At 38.9% G+C, this 21,130-nt stretch overlaps 1 protein-coding gene across 1 annotated transcript in view; it reads left to right on the forward strand.

The window, feature by feature from the left end:
* The window catches only part of rapgef5a (Rap guanine nucleotide exchange factor (GEF) 5a), a 254,510-nt gene that overhangs the window by 24,203 nt on the left and 209,177 nt on the right, over positions 1–21,130 (forward strand). The window contains exons 2-3 of the mRNA XM_028818299.2: positions 11,627–11,683; positions 13,750–13,856. Coding sequence (XP_028674132.1) covers positions 11,627–11,683; positions 13,750–13,856 — 164 coding nt within the window. The remainder of the gene's footprint in view (positions 1–11,626; positions 11,684–13,749; positions 13,857–21,130) is intronic.

A 21,130-nucleotide genomic window follows, 5' to 3' on the forward strand; every position in this document is an offset into this window, starting at 1 on the left:
ATAATATTAATAAACTATATTTGCTTTACTCGTTCTTTCCAAAGTATCATTTTAAAGTATGAGAAACATTGTTCTTGCTAAGTCACATGCATCAGCCCTTAACGTCTTCTGAATGGCAAACTTACAAAAACAAATAATCAGTTATAACTTGAAGTAAAATTAACATTAAAACTAATCTGAGTCATATTCCTTCCAGGCAGTGATGGAGATATGTGACCAATGATTGCATCTGTTCACTGAGAAAACTCCTCTATCTCCTTTCAAAGCAATCCACAACTTTAATGAACCACTTCTCTCATAGGAGAATGATGTATGTCTCCTGCACAACTGATCGGAGAGAGTGCAACATACTTTGCAGCACAGGGGCTTACTGATGGTTTTCTGATTCCATAAAGATTGGATAACGCACTAAAGCCAGTACCAGTAACAAGATATATTTTCAAAAACTCTTATCTGTTTTCTCCTGGAGAGGCTGCAGGATTAGGCAAATATGGGAAACTAGCATAGCAAAAAGCCTGTCTATTAATACAAACTTAATAAACAATGCTAAGTCTGTCTGTTTCAATCACATCCTGCATTTATGAACCTCTGTTCACCAGATATGCCAACCCTTACATCCCACTTTCTTTTTGTTTCTTACTGCCTTTCTTTGTCTGACATTCCAGCTACTTGTCTTTGTTCATCAAATATTCCTGACATCTTGTAGATGCGGGGCGGCGCGGTGGCGCAGTGGGTAGCGCTGCTTCCTTGCAGTTAGGAGACCCGGGTTCGCTTCCCAGGTCCTCCCTGCGTGGAGTTTACATGTTCTCCCCATGTCTGCGTGGGTTTCCTCCGGGTGCTCCAGTTTCCTCCCACAGTCCAAAGACATGCAGGTTAGGTGCATTGGTGGTCCTAAATTGTGTGTGTGTGTATGTGTGCCCTGCGGTGGGCTGGCGCCCTGCCTGGGGTTTGTTTCCTGCCTTGCACCCTGTGTTGGCTGGGATTGGCTCCAGCAGACCCCTGTGACCCTGTAGTTAGGATATAGCAGGTTGGAGGATGGATGGATGGATGGATCTTGTAGATGCTGGACGACATTATTCTTGGCAAGGGTACGAATGCTGGCCGGCTGGCTTTCTAATCATAGAGAGAGTAGGGGGCTTTGCCCCCTGCTCGCTTCGCTCAAAACCCCCCTGCCTGCACTATGCACCAGCAACTTCGCGCTTCTGATGCTCGTGTATGTGGATTTCACTTTCACCAAACAACAAAACTTTTAATTCTCGCAGATAGGCCTCTTCGTTGGGAAGAAACACTGCTTTTCCCTGACGGCAACACGAATTAGATGATCTACAAGTCTCTGACTTAAAGTTTAAAGCCAAACAATATTTACATACTTCTGTCATATCACCTATGTCCATATATTCGATCTCTTTTCGCTTTTACCTTTTCATCAATATCACATGTACTAGAGTGTTGTACCGTGTTAGCCATTATGAATGCAGAGAGAAGCCAAGCAAAATGACACCTTTTATTGGCTAACTAAAAAGATTACAATATGCAAGCTTTCGAGGCAACTCAGGCCCCTTCTTCAGGCAAGTTTACATCTTCTCTACATCAATATCACAATAAATTTTAATTCTGTGTTTGGTATTACATTGTGACAACACTGTATAACTGCCTGTGAGTGAATATCGTTTCTTTCTCTCCACACGAACTGTGTCTGATAGTAGCATTCACACAAATGAGAAATGATTGAACCGTGTGCGTGGTGGTAAATGTTTTAGATGTGGGCAAGACTTTTTCAAAGTCTCTTTGCAGAAAGTCTTGTCTCTTGGGGCTTAAAATTTTCTCTCACGAGATTTCACTTTCACCAAACAACAAATCTTTTATTTCTCGCAGATACACCTCTTCATTGGGAAGAAACAGTACTTTTCCCCGATGGCAACACGAATTAGACGATCTACAGGTCTCCGACTTAAAGTTTAAATCCGAACAATATATTCAATCTCTTTTCGCTGTTCTGTTATTTCACAGAGTAATAATTTCTGTTTGTTTGTGTTAATGTGATCTTTACTATCATTTTTCTGAGACTTTTGAATTTTCGTACTTTATTATCTCTAACTTGCTCTGCATGTGTATTGCACCAATGTTTGTGAATTCTTTGCGATGTTCTAGTTTGTTATCTACTCTTTGTCTTTTATTTCCGGCCCCAGGTGTGGTTAAATCTCTTGGCACAAAGTCTCGTCTCGCGGGATATGAAGGTATCTCTCTGAAAAAGTCACGTCTCATCTCTCTTCCCAAGATTTTTTTTATTATAATAGAGAAATATGAGGCAAATGGGGACAATAAAGTTCTATCTATCTATCTATCTATCTATCTATCTATCTATCTATCTATCTATCTATCTATCTATCTATCTATCTATCTATCTATCTATCTATCTATCTACTGTATATGAAGTATCTAATGTATATGAAGACAGCCTGTTACAGTCATTGAATGATCCAAACTGTTGCATTGAAGAGAACCGCAACAACTGCAACATTATGGAACATCCTCTGGATCTTTTTTGGTCTCTTAAAAATATGCCACAGATGACTTCTTCTGTAGGCCTTCACTGTCAGAAAAATTCATAAAGCATGCAAAACTCTGGCACAAAAACCATGTTGAACTCCACCAGATTGTTAAATGATATTTTGCTAAGAAAAATATAATCAGATTTGCATCTGTCTATGAAAGATACAATGTAAATGCAGTGCATGTACAGTGTGATTACAGCCTATCTATATACAATTGGCATACAGGTACCTAGTGTAAATCATGTGGTTCAGATCATCTGCAAAGTAACATCCATCACTGATATAAGTTGATTGTCAGTGATACAGGCCTGTTTGGGAAAATTGCAGCAATGTGGCTACTTCTGTAAAAAGCACTACTAAGCTGAGCAAAAACTAAAGTGGCTATGAGGATTGCAAAGAATTGGGGCAGTAGTGAAAGTGAGTTTGCCAAAAGCTTTCTGTGCCTTTAAGGTCAATATAAAAGTTATGGTTTTCTTTACAAGGTTTATAATTGGCCTGATAACCGTAATGAAGTTAATGTATCCTTGAAGTGGCAGTAGTAGTTACTGAATACCTGAAAAAATGAAACTTGCTTGATGGGGTCAAGAATGGGACAGTCTTTAATGGCTTGAACCTTAGCTAATTACATACTAAGACCAGACTAAGGTATTTGATAGCCATGGAATGAAGAGAAGTTTGTTGAAATCATATTTTTCAGAATTAATATAGACCATGTAGCCTCCCAAAAGAATGCAAAAACCAGCTATCTTCAAAAGGGTGGGGCGTTGGCCAAACCATAGGCCATGACCAGGTATTGTGCTTGTACTGCCCAGAGGCAGTGTTAAATGTTGTTTTCTGTTTGTTCCCTTCTCTAATATGAATAAAGTTATAGACGTTTCTGAAGTTCAGTTTGATCAATCTAGTTCTGGACGTTATGGTTTGTCATGAGTCTTGCCCTGTAGCTCAGATTCTTTTGTTATTATATTTAGTTTGCCTTGCTGTATTGTCTATTATGTTAACTGGTTAATTGTCAGAAGTGTAAGGCGAAACCCCAGCTAGGTAATTGCCCTCAAGTGCTTCAGTTAAGTTTACCGGCAATGCCTTAGGGCTTCTTTTGCCTCTGCTAACGTACAATGGAATTAATTCGTGGTTGTGTTATTTGCTCCTGATGTGATCCTCTGGATGATTCTAGAATTAATTTTGATACGTATTTAATGCATTATTATTAATTTTTATTTATTGCACACATTATGATTCCTTTTGGATGCAGGCACAGCAACAACTACTGGCCCTGTGACCCATCTTGCTCATGCCCGTTTTATGTTTGTCTAAGCCCTTTTTTCTCGTGGTCCATTTTTCACTAACTGTCCTTTTCAGGAGAAGCCTGTCCTTTCACTTCATGTACAATAGCTCCCATTTTGCTCTCCTTTTGTGTAGATATGTGATCTTTTGATCATTTTGTTAGATCTCTTTGGTTTTTGGATTTTGTTTTCAGTTTTATGATCTTAGGATTCCAGATTTTGCCTGGCAACCTAATATTGATTATTACTTTTTTTAGTTTGTTTTAAATTTTCATATTCTGTATTTACTATTTTGTTTTTTTATAGCTTTTTCTTTTTCACTTTAGAACTTTGTTATTTCTCATTGCTTAATATCTTGTTAGTGCAACATTTCCTTTCGAATTATTTTTTAATACATTTCTTAAATGGTGGGTATGAGTTTGACAGGGTTTTCTGAGAGATTCTCTGTCCATCTGTGATGTATTTGTAATTCTGAAGGGATGAATAAGCTTAAGTTGTGTTTAACTGAATATTAATTTAGTTTCCTAGAGTCAATGCAGGGGTGTAAAGTGTAAAATCCTTCTTTTCCACAAAGGAAATCCTGTCCCAATAGGACTACTGGAATGTCTCATAAATCTATTTTTCAGACTTCCTGTGTATGTTTGTTCATGTCTGTTGCTTCAGGGGTGCACAAGGTAAAAGATGAGAGTATATGGCCTACCTTTGGGAATCGGTGAGCTGGACGCAGTCATGTTGAGCCTGTTCTAGTGCGTTTTAACTGATAAACGTATCTGAGAGGTCCCTGTACTTGAGTGGTAATTAGAGTGAAAACGTTTCATTTGTAGACTGGGGATACATTTTAAAAAGCAAATGTTTTTAGGGATGCACCATACTACCCGTTGATACTTGTGTTGGTCTGATACCAACCTCTATGTACTTGTGCTCTGTATCGCCTGCATCTTATGGCTGGGGCCAGCCCTGGACAGGATGACTGTCAACTTCAGGGCTCACTGGTGCACTCACCCCCGCACACTTATTTCATTTTAATTTAGAGAAATCCGTTAACCTCACGCACTTATCTTTAAGATGTGGAAGGGAGCTGGAGTACTGGAGAAAACACCAACAGTGTAAAGCAGATACAAAAGTGTTTCTACTTTAGAATAATTGCATGCACAAATCAAGATGACTAATACGTATTGCCAAGGGATGCATATCTGATCTGCATTTTACCACCCTCTAGTGCTCAGGAGAATGTAAGGCATTTAAATTAGTATCTGATATGAATTCTTTTAATTAATCATTTGCAGACACATGAAACAAAGGTCATAGTTCAACAGCCATTTAATGCTCATGATTCATTCTGGCAAGCAGCTTTAGAGCAGCCTCTTGTCAATCTTAAGCAATGTACACGCTTAACCATTAACATGCTTGTGGAATGTTTTTTCTGTCCTTTATCCATCCACCCGCTATACTATGTATTTCTGATTATATTTATTTTAAGAAACACACCGTGCCTCTAAGAAATTCAGCTTATTTCTCTGTGTGATTTGGTGTCACCCATCATTATCCCTTTCATTGATATTGTTGATAACCAGCTAAAAATACATATAATATTGAGATGCATTGCCTACCTTTTAATTGTAATTTGCTATTTGCTGCTTTATAGGTCTAGTACCAGAGCTAGTCATTGTTTATGTGGATTTTCTTCCCACAGCCCAAAGATATAATCATTAGGTTAATTGGTGACTCAAAGCTGGCCACAGTGTCATAATGTGTGGACACTGTGATGGATTAGTATCCTGTTGATGGCAGGTTTCTGCTTTGTCCCAGTTGCTACTGTTGTGGGCTTTATCTGCTTGTCACCCTGAGTTTGAGAGAGATGGTTAGCAAATGCTATTGTATTATTAGTCACTTTACAGAAACCTAGAAAACTGTCTTTCTTACCAGCTTGAGCTAACTTTAACTGCACTTACTCTCTTTCAAGACAACTAGTAGGAGATAAGAATGCAAAATGGTGCCCACTGACTTTTCTGATGTGTTTTTCTTGATCTTTTTTTAGTCCGTCAGCTCCCTTAATTCTGTTCACAATTGTTCCGACAAGTCTTGTGGATGTCTGTATCTCATAAGCTCACCCACCTGCGTGTCTCTGAGCTTACCCCTTAACAGGCATGGCTGGATGGTATTAAATGCACCGGAGAAATCAAAAAAACAAACCTGTTAGTCCTGAAAATTTTGTCAAGATGGGACTAATAAGCCTTGTGGAGCAGATAGATAATTGTATCCTCCACTCAAATCTTTGTATGATAGACTGACTGCGCTGGGTCTGAGTTGTCTTTCACAAGAGGACTCATGTAGTCCAGGACCAGACAATTGAAGGTCTTCATGATCTGGGACGTTAAGACTACTGTTCTACAGCCATTAGGTGAAGAGTGTGATGGTGTGGGTCGGTTCCTTCCTCCCTCTTCATTTTTTTGAGCCTCTTGAACTGGACACTGTCAATAACATAACCGGATGAGCATTGCAGATGAGGACAAAACACACATGAAGCATGGGGATGGTGTGAAAGTGATCAGTGCTTTTATTACAAACCAACTGTTCAAAAAGTGCAGTGCTCAGAAAATAGTTCAATAAATAATCCCATAAAAACAAAAGGTGAAGTGGAGGTTAAAGTAATTCCAATAAATATTCATTAAAAACAAGGTTAAAATCAACTGGCAGGAACTGTCGTTGCTAAAAAAAAAAACCCAGTACCTTCTTCCTCGCTGGTGGGTCCTCTGCTTATCCCATACGGGCCTTGCAGCTGACCTTATGCAGGTCTGGGTCCCTGCCATCTCATGTCTACGGTAAGGCTCCCTCTCCGGACCTAGGCTTGGACCACAACAGCCATGGCATTCACGTTGGAGTCTCCTTGACCCTCGCTCCTTTTAGTGCATATTGCTCTGGCTCCATGAGTTGCTCAGCCAGAGCGATCACTCTTTCAGTGCCCAAAGGCATTCAGCGTTTGGGCGCCGCTTAAGGGGCTCTCTTTCCCAGCTGCCTGCCTTCTCTTCCTTGAGCCTGCTCCCTTCTGCTTGCTCACACCAGCTCCTTCTGCCTTCTGCCTTCTCTCTTTCTTTTCCCCTTTAACCTCGGTCTTTTCTTCTCTTTTCTCGAATCCCGATTCTCCCCTCTCGCACTTGTGCTTCCCTTTTAAAATGGGAACATGGCACAGCTGGGTAATCAGCAGCTCCCGGCGTCAGTTGTGGTCATGGATGATCCTACACCTGTGCACTAAGTGCAGGACCGTCTGCTCCCGTATCGCACATGGGAACCGCTCGCCACGCTACTGCGCTCCCATCCCCCACCAAACAGCCATGGGCCTCACTTTACCACATAGAGATGCTTGCCATCATTGGAACTGAAACAATGCAGGATGTTTTTCACAATAGAGGCACCTTCTGGAGCCTTAGTGACAGACTGAACAGGTGACAGAGGATATCACTAAGTCGGTGAGCACAGGCCTTAGAGACTTGAGGACTGACTCCATCTGGTCACATGCCTTCTCATTTGTCATCTCACTTGGTGATGCTGAAGAGACAAACTGGCATAGCGTTAAAATAGGGTGGTTTCCCATGGCTAGACAGCGAGTTCTCAAATTCACCATTGTCTCTTGTAGGGTCTCTGTTTCTGGTAAGTACAGCTATGATAGTGGACTCTTTTATAAGTGATTTAGACTCCCCCTTAAACAATTGACAGACAAGCTCTGGTACTAGATCTACCATAATCAAGGAAAGGATTATGTGTTAAAATCACCTTTATTTTGTTCATAAATGGCACAACATTTTCATCTTCATTCTATTCATCACTATATATCTTCCAGAAAAGAATAAAACTTTCCTAGATGGAAAAAGGACATTTGTATGTTACGCTGTTTTCATCTGATGCCTGCTACTTCACTTTAATGGAGAGCACATGTGCAGCTAAGGAATTAAATGCATAGATTAAATGTTACATACCAGGCTCATGCTCAAGTCACATACCACATCCTCATTAGCACACTGTGGCTTCTGTTGCTCGGTTTCACCCCACACCGTACACACACTTCATTCAATTCAATATTTGACTATGCTCTGGATATTTGCCTGTTGCTTGTTCACAGAATCATCCAGTGTTGTCTCCTAATTTTTGGATGCATTTGCTCATGATTTTTGCTTTAGCCCATATACTTTTTTTGTGCTGTGACAGATTATTAACAGCGATTTCCATTGAGGCCAGTATTGTGTTTCTACATTTGTGTCTTGTTTTTAGTTTGAAGAGGAATTTGACAACATTTAAAATTCTCATTTGCCTTGAAGATTTTGTTGTTAATGACAAAGATATTACTGATATGAGCAGGAAATGTGCAGTGTTGTTGTACATAGTACAGTATATCATCATCAGGCGGAGTGGTGGCTCTGAGGCTAGGGATCTGCACTAGCAATCGGAAGGTTGCCGGTTCGAATCCCGTAAATGCCAATAGGGACTCTGCTCTGTTGGGCCCTTCAGCAAGGTCCTTAACCTGCAATTGCTGAGCGCTTTGAGTAGTGAGAAAAGCGCTATATAAATGCAAAGAATTATTATTATTATTATCTGATAAACTAAGTGAAGTACCTTTTCTAAGTGAAGTACCTTTTTGTCAGTATTAGGTGTTTTTAGGAATGCTTTCCCATGTTTGAAATAAAGTGAAGGTGTTGTTTTACTAACAAGTAGAGGTTAATGAAAAATCAATAGAGTGAAATAATTGCAATAATTTTCAACATGATATATCATCAGTGTCCAAAGGGCAAGTATGAGAACTTTTTAATTTCAAATTTATGATCATAAAATGCACTGCTAATCAAGTCCCTTAGACAGCTCACTGAACTCTTTGATCTCTCTTATTAGAGTGGAAATAGCCTTTGAAAATGTTTTATTTATTTGTCTAAGAGGAACAATATGGACTGTTAACATTAGCAAGGATTACAATACAGAATATACTGTTCATGTTTAAGATTAGCCATTTGGATTTCATAAGGTTACAGAAGAAAAAGAGCTTAATGCAAAACATGAAGTTGGCAAACACTGTCAAATGAAAATAATGTCCCCTAGCACACTCATATTCAAAGTATTTGAATCTTTGAAAGTGTATTAGTCTGAAATGAAAAATGAATTGAAAATTTTGAATGTGTCTTATTCGTATCATGTTGCCTCGCAGTAAGGAGACCTGGGTTCGCTTCCTGGGTCCTCCCTGTGTGGAGTTTGCATGTCCTCCCCGTGTCTGCGTGGGTTTCCTCCCACTGTCCAAAGACATGCAGGTTAGGTGCATTGGCGATCCTATATTGTCCCTAGTGTGTGCTTGGTGTGTGGTGTGTGTCTGTGTGCCCTGCGGTGGGGTGGCACCCTGCCTGAGGTTTGTTTCCTGCCTTGCGCCCTGTGTTGGCTGGGATTGGCTCCAGCAGACCCCCATGACCCTGTAATTAGGATATTGCGGTTGGATAATGGATAGATGGTATCACGTTACTCCAGAGCACTGCCTTGTCTTTGTTTTGTTTGGTTGTATATCTTCTATTCAGCAGTCATGACTGAAACAGGCTGGATTTTTCCAAAGAGAACTAAGGGAGCCAAATGACATAACCGCCTTAACTCCAGGTGTCAGGGTCGCTTCATGCTGGTTTTATTCTTCGTGCAGAAATCAGTTTCAGATACAACACACACACAAACTGAGAAAACTCTGAAGCACACAGTTCTTGGTAATTGTTTCTTTTTGTTAGTTGTGGACAGTGGGAAAACTACAGGATATTACTGTAAAGGAAAGCCCAGGTAAAATTTTTAGACAGGTAAAAACTATACTCCCACACAACCTACGGCTACAAGTCCATTGTGGGGTCTCTTCTGGTAACAGAAGGTCACCAGAATTGGAAGCATAAATTTGCCATGAGTGAGATGCGGATCATTACAGGATTTTTTTATCATGGAGTTTTTTAACAGTATTTGAAAACTGCACAGTGTTCAATACACTTAGATTGCTTAATGCCAGTGACAGCTGACAACTGCGTGAAACTTTAATAAACAGCATTTTGTGAATTCAGCATGTTAATGGTCTTCTAGGGACAAGCAACTCATTTGGTGTCTCTGAGCCATCAGCAGCCCTTTGAGAGTTAGGCAACATTGTGCTACTTCTTATAGTCAGAAGTCATATCTACCACCTAATGAGTTGATGATTTAGCATTGGTTTCCTTTAATAAATGTGTAAATTAAATATTTCATACCATGTTCATGCTTAAGTCATTTATCACATTCCCATTACCACATCACATTTTCTCAGGAGCCTCTGCCTTGGAAGAATTAAAACTGCCGGAGAGACATTGAGGTCAGGCCTGTTGGGGTTCAGAACTAGTGTGGTGCTGAGGAATTTCCTCACTTCATTGCAGCACTTGGGTCCCAATTTGAGGCGTCCCATCTGTGTAGGCATGTGGAAATTTCTTGTCTAGGCTGGCTACTTTGAGCAGCTGTTTAAAGCTGATCATCTGGCTAAGATGTTGGACATCTCTGTGTCCACAGTTCTTGAGGGTGTTACGATGCTGTGATCTTCGTGGAGTCAATGGAGACTCTGATCGAGGCTCTCAAGAGACTGAACGAGGAGTCTGAGTGTCTGGGCTTGCGAGTGTCCTGGATGAAAACCAAGATCCAGGCCTTTAATGACCTCTTGGGCACAGCCATCAACAGTGTGTCTGTCTGAAGAGGGAGTGTCGATCTTGTTGAGAGGTTTACTTACCTCGGCAGCGACATTCATGTCGTGACTCTTCCTAAGGGAATGGGGTTCATGAAGTTGCTGGAAAGAGGTGTGTGGCTCTCCCGGTATCTTTGGAAAAGGATGAAGGTCCAAGTCTTTAGAGTCCTGGTGCTTCCTGTTTTGCTACATGGTGGTGAGAGATGGAGTATATCTATTGACCTGAGATGAAGACTGGACTCCTTCGGTACTATGTCTCTTCAGAGAATCATTGGATACAGCTAGTTTGACTTTGTGTTGAACGAGTGGTTGCTCACAGAGTCCCTAAAGAGGCACATTATCTGCATTGTGAGGGAATGTCAGTTACGATACTACAGCCATTTGGCACAATTCCCAGAGGGTGATCCGACTTGTAGGATCATCATTGTTGAGGATGTGAGCATCTGGACCAGACCGAGGAGGCGCCCACATAACACCTGGCTGCAGCAGATAGATGTTGTTTCATCTTGTGGTGGATGCTGCAATGCGCTGTACCAGTGCACGCTCCCCCACCTGACCTGACCTAATCTGGATGCTTCCCCCGCTGCACATATGGTTAATTAAATTCAATGTTTGACTAAGTTCTGAATATTTCCCTGCTGATTGTCCAGAGAATCATACAGTGTTGTTTCTTAATTTTTTGGATATATTTGCTAGTGATTTTTGTTTTAACCAATGTGAATTTTTTGTGCTGTGACAGATTCCATTAAAATATTTTAATGGTGATGGTGTAATGATCTTGTGTTAGTTTGATTAACTAAGTAATCCACCAGGAGATTTCCTGAAACAAAGTAAGGTACAAGTAGCATTGTGCTGTCTTACAGTAGTTGTACTATCAACTACCAGGCAAAAGTAGCCATTGATTAACTCTGGTTCTTTACTCTGCCATGTCTTTCTCCTACTTTAAACATAAAAAATAATTCTTTGCTTACCCCTTTTTTGTATTTTTTTTTCAAACTTTTTGACCAAGATGTTTGTGGGGGGTTTCAGTGTGAGTGTGTCTTCAGCCCATTAACTCTTTATTTCTTGTAATTTTATCTCTACAGCCTGGCACAGTTTCTGATACCATTGCAGGTCCAAGCAATAACATTTCCAAACAAAAGGTAACTCTTGTTGTATTATGAAGATGTTTTTATATTTTTGCAGTTAAGCATTTGTGCAGTAATGTGAACTTACACCTATATTATAGCTTAAATTATGTGTTTGAGTATTTAAATGTTTTGTTTGTACAATTGAAAATAAAATAAACATTCTGCAAGTACATTTTAAGACTATGAAAAAGCAGAAATAAAAATGGCCATGCTTGGCATGTTTAAAAATTATTTTATTAAAAGTGCACTAGATATGTTGCCGTTGAAACAAGTTGTTTTTATTTGATTCAATTACCTTTAAATCTACTGTAAACGTTTGATTTCAAAAAACGATTTTAAAAGCATATTTAGCTATAATCTCATAATCCTATTGTGAATGCTATGCATATTATGAAAATTTTAGTGGTATTAGGTTTTATTTATTTTGTTTTAATTATATTTATATTTGGGGGGCAAAACGTTGTAGTGGTTAGCACTTCCACTTTATAGATCCACCATCCTGGGTTCTAATTGTGTGCCTACTTGTTGTCTAAGTTTACGTATTTTCCTTGTGTTTAAATAGGTTTTCCTCCCACATTCCTAAATACATGCAGCATGTTAGGTTAATTGGCCCTCTTTGATGTGGCAATCTGTGTGTGAGTGGAAACTGTGATGGGATATGACAATGGAAATGTTGTGGGATATTTATATTAGTATTACATTATTAATGTTATACTGACATATAGTCAAATAGTTTTTAATATGTTAAATAGGAGTAGGTTACTTTACACCCATTTGATGTTTCAGGGCAGGATATCCATGGAGCATCTCTGTAGACCCTTAACGATGTCAATTGATTAAAATATATCTAAAGAAGGGATAACTACAGGGAAATACAGCAAACTGAAGTAGAAATAACATGGCTACCTTTCAGTGCCAATCCACTAAAATATTGACCCTCTGTCTGTCAGGAATGGGTGGCTTGCACATTTGCCCACCTCCTCATTATCACCATTCACTGCCTTTTCCAGGTCTTACTCTTGTTCTCTGTCTCTCTCTGTCTCTGTCTCAAGTGCTCTTTTATGTGTTTGGCTTTTTTCCACCTGATATTTTCTCAAATTCACCTATTTTTCCTAAACTCAATAATCCCTTAGCATCAAAATGGCTTTTAAACTCATTCTTGGTTCACTTCCAGCTAATCATTTCTGGGTATAAGGACATCACACTAGAACTCTCTGTAGGGGCTCCTTATATACCTGCGCCCCTGAGTCATCAGTACCCTTTATCATATTTTCATTCATTTAAAACAACAGCATAATCCATAAACTTTGTACTGGATTCCTTTTCATCCTTTTTTTGTTGATAACTCTCCTTGGAGTCTCTCTTTCCCTAAGAAAGAACTTGCATGTTTACACCTAGGTTCCCATCCACTTTTTTCTGCAATGGCATCCATGCCGTTTGCATTCGTCAGGCACCATGCTGTTATGATTTACTGTCCCTAGTGATCCCTGCCTTCTCACACTGACATGCCAAGATGTACTTACCTTGGGAATGTCAAAGAAATCAGTTTCAGCCAGATAAAGAAGTGCTTGGTTGAGAATGCCATTATGTTGGCATAGATGGGTAGACTAATCATTTTGCTTATTATAAAACATATTACAAGGGATAATACTATAAAGTAAGATACAACACACTATACCGTTGCTTGATCCATACTGTATTATTAATGTCTAAATTATGTGTAATAATTAACATTAATCAATTTTCTCACAACTGAAGTAGCCTTCTGATTTTTTTCATTCGTATACCATGTTGATACTGTATTGCATTTATGAGCAATGTTTCTCCTTGATTTAAAGTATTCTGTTATACTTAATAACTACAGAAAGTTAAATGTTAAAATATATGACATTCTACAACATAATCATCCTCACATTTGAGCATAGCAGACAATAAAGAAAAACAGGAGTTACTTTGAAAATTATGATATAAATGTAGTTAGCACATATGTTTGTAAAAAAAAAAGTAGGATTAATCATATTACTGCCTTAATTCACAATTGCCTTTTGTAAAATTCTTTCTTGATTTGTGTTTTACAGGCTTGTGCAGAAAGTTTCCCCTGTGCTGGAAGAGCGCTGAGAAATTCCTTTTTAGCAAATGGTTCTTACCCCTCAAAAGACAGGATTCAGCTGGCACGGATAATGAGGTTTTTTAAAAATTATTTTTACTTTTTGCACATTCCATGTTTAGATTATAGTATGAAATATTTGCTTCACTGCGGTGGGTTGGCACCCTGCCCGGGATTGGTTCCTGCCTTGTGCCCTGTGTTGGCTGGGATTGGCTCCAGCAGACCCCCGTGACCCTGTGTTCGGATTCAGCGGGTTGGAAAATGGATGGATGGATGGATATTTGCTTCAGTTTAAATGTTTAAAGTCTAAATATTCTCAGTTATAATAGAAATTTGTCCTTTTTCACCCCCTGATAAAAGTCCATGGAGGGCTAGATCCCTAATAAAGGATCGAAAATCAAAAAGAAAAAAAAATAACGCTAAGGAAGTTAAATTATTACAGTTGCAGATTAGATAAAGGTAATGTGTAACTGTGTGTTATTGAGTAGTTTTTAAATCCTGTAACTGAAATTGTTATGTTTATAAAATGTATTTGTCTCACTGTTTCACAGAAAGCATAACCACATAGTCAAAAATGATACCCCATATGCTTGAGTTTTAAGTTTGTGTTTTTCAGCCTTCTGGATGAGGCTGTTAGAGGGGTTGGGACCACTGGTAAAGAATCAAATATCAAAAATATCATATATGTGATCAGTAACCTTGGAATAGCATGAGGTGACACTCCATACGTCTGTATTACCAACTCCCATTTTTTCACAATTTTGTGAAAAGGAGTAACTTTGACCCCTCATATTTCATTAGAGGTTGAACCCCTGGGATCGCTTTATGCATTAGGTGTAACTTCAAGTCCTTCCAATAATTTTTATAATTTCCTGCATAAAATGGTCAACAAAAGGCTTACAAATGAGAGTACTTCGAGTCTAGAGGGCCAAAAATAGAGGGGAACCCCAAATAAGTGTATCATAACTAGACACCAAGACGAGTTGAATAGTATATGATATGTGCATTTTTATTCTCATCCAAACGAATCAGGAGGTGCCGGACAAGTATGATTTTGGTCTGAATTGTAGGCAGAAAAATTTATTCTAATTTAATCATGATCTTTGCAAGAATATCTATCGATAATCCTCCAGGACAAGGTACATACAGTATATGTTCAGAATGTATAATCAAGTGTAAATTCTTACATTTTTAAATAATGGTGGAGAGTTTACTGTTGCTTATAACTGGCCTTTTATTGCAATTTATTTTAGGAACATAGGTCTGTGTGTTTCACTAGTATTAATGTAATATCTTAATTAGAAAAGTCAGGCTAAAGTGAAAAGTCTGGAAGGTGTTTAACAGCATAGGAAAGACTTTAAGTGTGGGTCTGAGTGAATAGGATGATGAACTTTACTGCTTAGATTGAAAGAGAAAGCTGCAAAGAAAGATGTGTGACAGCAGTGTCATTATACAGCTTTATAAACATATTAGAGTTGGAAATTTAGATAAGGGTGTTATATTAATAGTGAATTTCTAATTACCAAATACGCAGTAAACTGGTAACACTCAAAAAATAGTGGAGCACAGGAACAGGAAATCATACACAGTATATCAGAATGAACAGTGGGAGGCTGCAGTAAGTTACACACTGATGTTTTAGTCCCAGATAAACATGAAGAATCACGACAAGCCCCTGACCTTATTGTCTATTGTGAACTATTTGTATTCCAGTTATACAATAAATTAGTTCCTTTCCTAAGTTTTTACTTATTGATATAGTTTTAACTAGTTACTTTGTGTTTTAACTAACAGTAATAGCTACATGGTGAATGTATTTCAGTTCTTTTTCTCCTTTCATAGGATGATATTGATATTGATTTTATGCTAGTATTGATTAGTTTGTGATAGATATTTTTCATTTGCAATTGTTGGATAGTGCTGTATTTGGTATACGCTGTCACAAAAGCTACAAAGAGCCATAGCACGGTTTGGGGCAGCCACCCGTATAATTGGTATCCTGGCTGCAAATCGTCGTTTCAATGATAGCACTGCTGTGCACAAAACCGAGTCTAAAACAGAACTGAGGGAATAGGGAAAAGGTGGAGATTTTTAAAGGGGAAGACAGGAAGTGAGGTCAAAGTGGTCAGGCTCATGAAGGTCTTCAGCCATAGGTTCGAGCCCGGACGTGACATCACAGGGGCCGGAGCCAGCAAGGTCTTCTTCCATAGGCTCGGTCCCAGAAGTGATGTCAAGAGGGCCAGGTGGAATCTTCCGTGAATGGTCTACAGGAAAGGGAGAAAAAGTCAGTGCACTCTGCCACATCCTGGTCTGACTTGGAACTGCCCTTACTCAAGCCCTTTAGCTGACTCCCATGCGCACATGTGTGACAACGCTCAAAAATTTTATATTCAAGGAAATGAAACAGCAATTAGTCTGAGACCATTCCCCACTAACACACATCGATTTATGCCAATTTCACACCATTTGAAGTGCAGTCTGCTGTGTATGAAAGCGTTTGATCCACCACAAGCCTATCTGTGCTCCGTTTTTAATCTCTCATGTAAAGTGCTGCTAGAAAACACGTATTTAATGTAGTCTACTAACACATGTGATTGAATTCTATTATTGATAATGCTCTTGGAAATGATTCATTGTTACAAAACCATTTAATAAACAAGAATATGATAACTGACTCTTGGATGATCCATCCATCCATTATCCAACCCGCTATATCCTCACTACAGGGTCACGGGGGTCTGCTGGAGCCAATCCCTGGCAGGAAACAAACCCTGGGCAGGGCACCATCCCACCGCAGGGCACACAGACACACACACCAAGCACACACTAGGGACAATTTAGAATCGCCAATGCAACTAACCTGCATGTCTTTGGACTGTGGGAGGAAACTGGAGTACCTGGGGGAAACCCACGCAGACATGGGGAGAACATGCAAACTCCATGCAGGGAGGACCCGGGAAGCGAAACCTGGGTCTCCTAACTGTGAGGCAGCAGCGCTACACACTGCACCACTGTGCCACCCGACTCTTGGATGAAGTAAATAAAAATTGTGAAATGCTCCAACTTTCATATCAGTTAATCTTAGTCACCAAATGTACCTGAATGTTATGCCATGTGCACATTATTTGACTTATTTAGTTATCCTGAGCCCTAGCTTCCATATGATGTTTTAAAGTCAGAGGGATAGCAAAATACATTATGCTGTCCTCTTGGAACGTCTGGAGTTTTTAGCAGCCAGCCAGTGTTGCTACCTCTGGTATTTCCTCCCTGACCTTTCCTTCCTTTTAACCAGATAGTATTACGTAGCCAAGGGAATTACAGACAGAAGCAGGTAACATAAAGCAAAGCTGGGGTTCAGCAAAGCCCGAAGACTTTTTATCTTGCTTGCAAAAGAAGAAGACTACTGCCAGAGGGTAGTGTGTAATCTAATATAAAGTATTCCCCAGAAGAATAAATCCTTGGGCATCAAAATAAAACACTAGCTGTGTGAGATGTTTCCTCAGTAAAACAGATACATTTCCTGAAGTTTATAAGTGACAGCTCTTGACTGCTGAAGTAGAATACATGGAACCTAGGGACTTCCAAAGCTGCCTGACCTCTTAACGGTATGTTGGGGTTTAAAGATATATTGATGCCTGGGGCTGCCAGAGAAAGATCTGTAGAGTGTTTTGATGTGCTGGACTCCAGAACATTTAATACCCAAGCTTTACTCAAAAATTAGGCCTTAGGCTCCAATGAGGTCTAGAAATGAAAATCAGCCTTACTCCAAGACGCAGGCTACAACCTATAGAGGTGATAAAGAGTTAAAAAAAAGAACTATCCTGGAGTGCCAGTCCATCACAGGGCGCACATTTTCAGAAAGACCCAAATCAGACCAACTATTCAAACTAAACGCATATTTGTCATTCAAGAGATTGGTAATATAGTTACATCTAGCCATGTGGCTATTTGGAAAATGTCAGAATTCAATTACATGTCTTTGGAGCTGTGAGGCAAGGACAATAAACCATTGTACCACCTCCCTACATTCCTCTTAATGGTATGAAATAAAATAAGTTTTTGATTGACTACTTCATGGTCTGTGAGGAGTTAGGGCAAAATTGCAATATATATATATAGATTTGGTGCAGTGTATACAAATACAAATATTATATAAATATAGTTGCAGTTTTTATGATTTATATCAGTATGATGGGTATGCAGCAATTTGCATTTGATAAATTAATCTCAAGATCTACAAAGTCAAAGATAAGGTTTGGGCCATTTTATGCAGTGACTGCCACATCAGCCTGTGATGCAGAGAGGTTGTTTTTAGTCAAATTTATGTTACAGATTGTTCCAAACCAAACTGTAGATGTCAGTTGCATACTGATTTTGTGATAATAAACCAAGATGATAAACCTTTTCTGCAACCTCTTTTATATGACTAAAGGAAATCGTTAAAGCATATCTCAGACGTTTTTATATAATAAAAAATTCATAGTGCAGGTGCCATTGTTGAATGCCAGTAACACTTTCAGGTGAAGCATATCCTTTCTGCTTGGCTATTTTCTAACCTGAAGTATAAATTGAGCAGTTATGTTTTAAGTGTGATAGGATTCTCATTTGAGAATTTGTGAAGTAATATAATAAATAGATTTTATTCAAATATTTTAAAGTGCCTATTGCATTTTGTGGTGAAGCAGCTCATAGAACAGGAAATTGTCCCATTCATTCAGTAAACTTTTATATATTCATTAAATACAGAAGCATAGATTGACCCGTTTTTCGTTTTTTAGTTTTGAGATCTGTTGCCACAGCAGTGTGCAGTCAAAATCTATGTTACCATGACAACACATCACAAAAATTGTAAAAGAAATACATGCTTGTTTACAATGCAATAAGAATGCATTAGTTATACAATAAGGATGTTCCGGAATGGATACAGATAATGCCGAAAATGAAAGTGCAGGGAAAAATGAAAGGCTGAGCTAAATAAATTAGCAAAAGCAATGTGGGCGATAGAAGCTGAGGCATAAGCTAGCAGGAAGGATTTTTGGATATTACTCATCTCCCACAGATTTTGTGATGATGATGATACAGGATAATGTACATTACTTCTTATCCAGCAGCTACACTCCACTGATATGCTGGGATTACTGCAGTCCAGCTGAATTTACTAAAGGTGGACTCCAAACAAGTGTAGAAAAACCTCAGCAATGGTTAATGGAATGAGCTACACTTGAGCCAGATTTCACGTGTCATAACAAAGGGTCTGAATAGTTGTATCAATGTGATATTTCAGGGTTTTTTTTTAAATACATTTTCCAAAAAATCTAAATGCTGTTGTTATGTTGTCATTCTGGGGTAGTAAGCATTGTTTAATAAGGGAAAGAATGAATTTAAATGATTATAACATAAGAAAACATGAAAAAGGTGAAGAGGTCTAAGATACGTAAATCAGTCCTTTTCTAACCTGCTTAGTCCTGAACGGGGTCACGGGGTGTGTTGGATCCTATCCTAGCTAGCATTGGGGGCATGGCAGGAACAAACCATGGACATGGTGCCAATGCATTACAGGGCGAAAACACACACACACACACACCCCAGGGCCAATTTAGGATCACCAATTCACATAACCTGCATGTCTTTGGGAGGAAACTGGAGCACCCAAAGGAAATCCACACAGACACAGGGAGAACATGCAGACTCCACGCAGTGAGGACTCGACACACAAACCATGGTCTCCTTACTGCAAGGCAGCGATGCTATGACTGCACCACTGTGCCACCGTGATACATAAGTGTAAATAAAAACTCTCAGAAGAATCACAACTAAACACATAACACTAAACTGGCCAGAGGTGTGCCCCCTGAATTTTATTTGGCACACAAGTGTATCGTTGGTCATTTGATTGTCAGTCATAAGTGTTATTGTGGAAAGCAGCTTCAAGTTCCCAAAAATCTTATTTTACATAAAATATTGAAACCTGCATGATAATTTAGGGTTATGCAGTGCTAAGGGCTTATTGCAGCAGCATTGGACACAAAACATGAACCAGCACTTATCTGGTCAGAGCCGATTTAGCACCTCCAACCAACCTAATAAGTGTCTTTTCAGAGCAGAAGGAAAACAGGAGCACTAGGAGAAAAACCCACAGGAACACAGGAAGAATGTTCAGTATATACAGTATCCAAGTATGGGATTCCAACCTCACTGAATATGTGAGTCTGCAGCACTAACCGGTCTACCACCATGCTGCTAAAGCTCTTTTTAATTTGATGTATTTTTTCAAATTTTGTGTTATGAAATGTTTTAGCAGTTACAAAACTCCTCTTAGTGGGTGATATTGGATGTCTATTGGGGAAAGCAGTAATGAAAGGTATAGGTCCTCCTAAATTCCATATGGATCTATCAGGAAAGCTATCAAAGAGAAAGAAGCTGACTATTCAATCTCTGCCTCAGATCTGCGATAAGGCAGAAGAGGCAGCTTTTTGAAAGTTAAAGCATTCATTCAGCAAACCAACCATAAATCAGTGGCCTCTTTCCATGGGTCACAACAAATACGGTACATTATCAGCCTGATGTTTGAGTTTGGTCATGCTATTCATGCTATAGTTTCAAAAAACTATTTACTTGCATATTAGATTCTTGAATTGCAAAGTTGTTTGCTATATCAGGCTTCAGGTAGCAGTTGTCTGTCTACAAAGAAGACATCTGCAGGATAATAATTTACCTTTGTTTCTCTGAAATGAGGTATGATTCTCTCCTTTTCTCAGCTGATAATTGTGTCTGATGAGGTTTAACTAAATAAGGTAGAGGTTTTGACATGCATAGCGAAACATTAACAGCAAAGTCTTGCTGTAAACATCTATGCATATATTCCCAAGTATTCATTGAACATGTTGATACTTGGAGGCATAGCATTTTTTGAGAATGGAGACACATATCATTCCCACACTTTTAAAACCCATAGTTTTCACTTTAGTTCATCCAATAAAAAAAAGTAAAAGTAGTATGTTGATGGTATATAAAATCATATTAGCATCATTCTTATTAATTTCATATTCTTCCACACTCCCCTTCCAGCTAAAGAAATAGCAAGAGTAAAAATGTGAAGAATAATGAAAGCTATACCTATTTTCCCATTTTAACTGTTAATTCAAGAAGGGAGTCCCCTTAGTTCCATTACTAATCGATAGCCGTCTGGCAAATAATTGTCAGCAAGAGTTACGTGTTGTTATCATTCTGTGACTTCAGAATCACTTTTTGTGATTCTATAGGTTCTTGTTTTACTATGCCATTAAATGGGGCTTGGACTGGTTTATAGTTTTTGAATGATTACCTGAGGTGCTTTAGTAAATATTAGGCAT

This window comes from Erpetoichthys calabaricus, chromosome 13, assembly GCF_900747795.2.
Source record: "Erpetoichthys calabaricus chromosome 13, fErpCal1.3, whole genome shotgun sequence".
In the NCBI taxonomy this organism is placed as follows: Eukaryota; Metazoa; Chordata; class Cladistia; order Polypteriformes; family Polypteridae; genus Erpetoichthys; species Erpetoichthys calabaricus.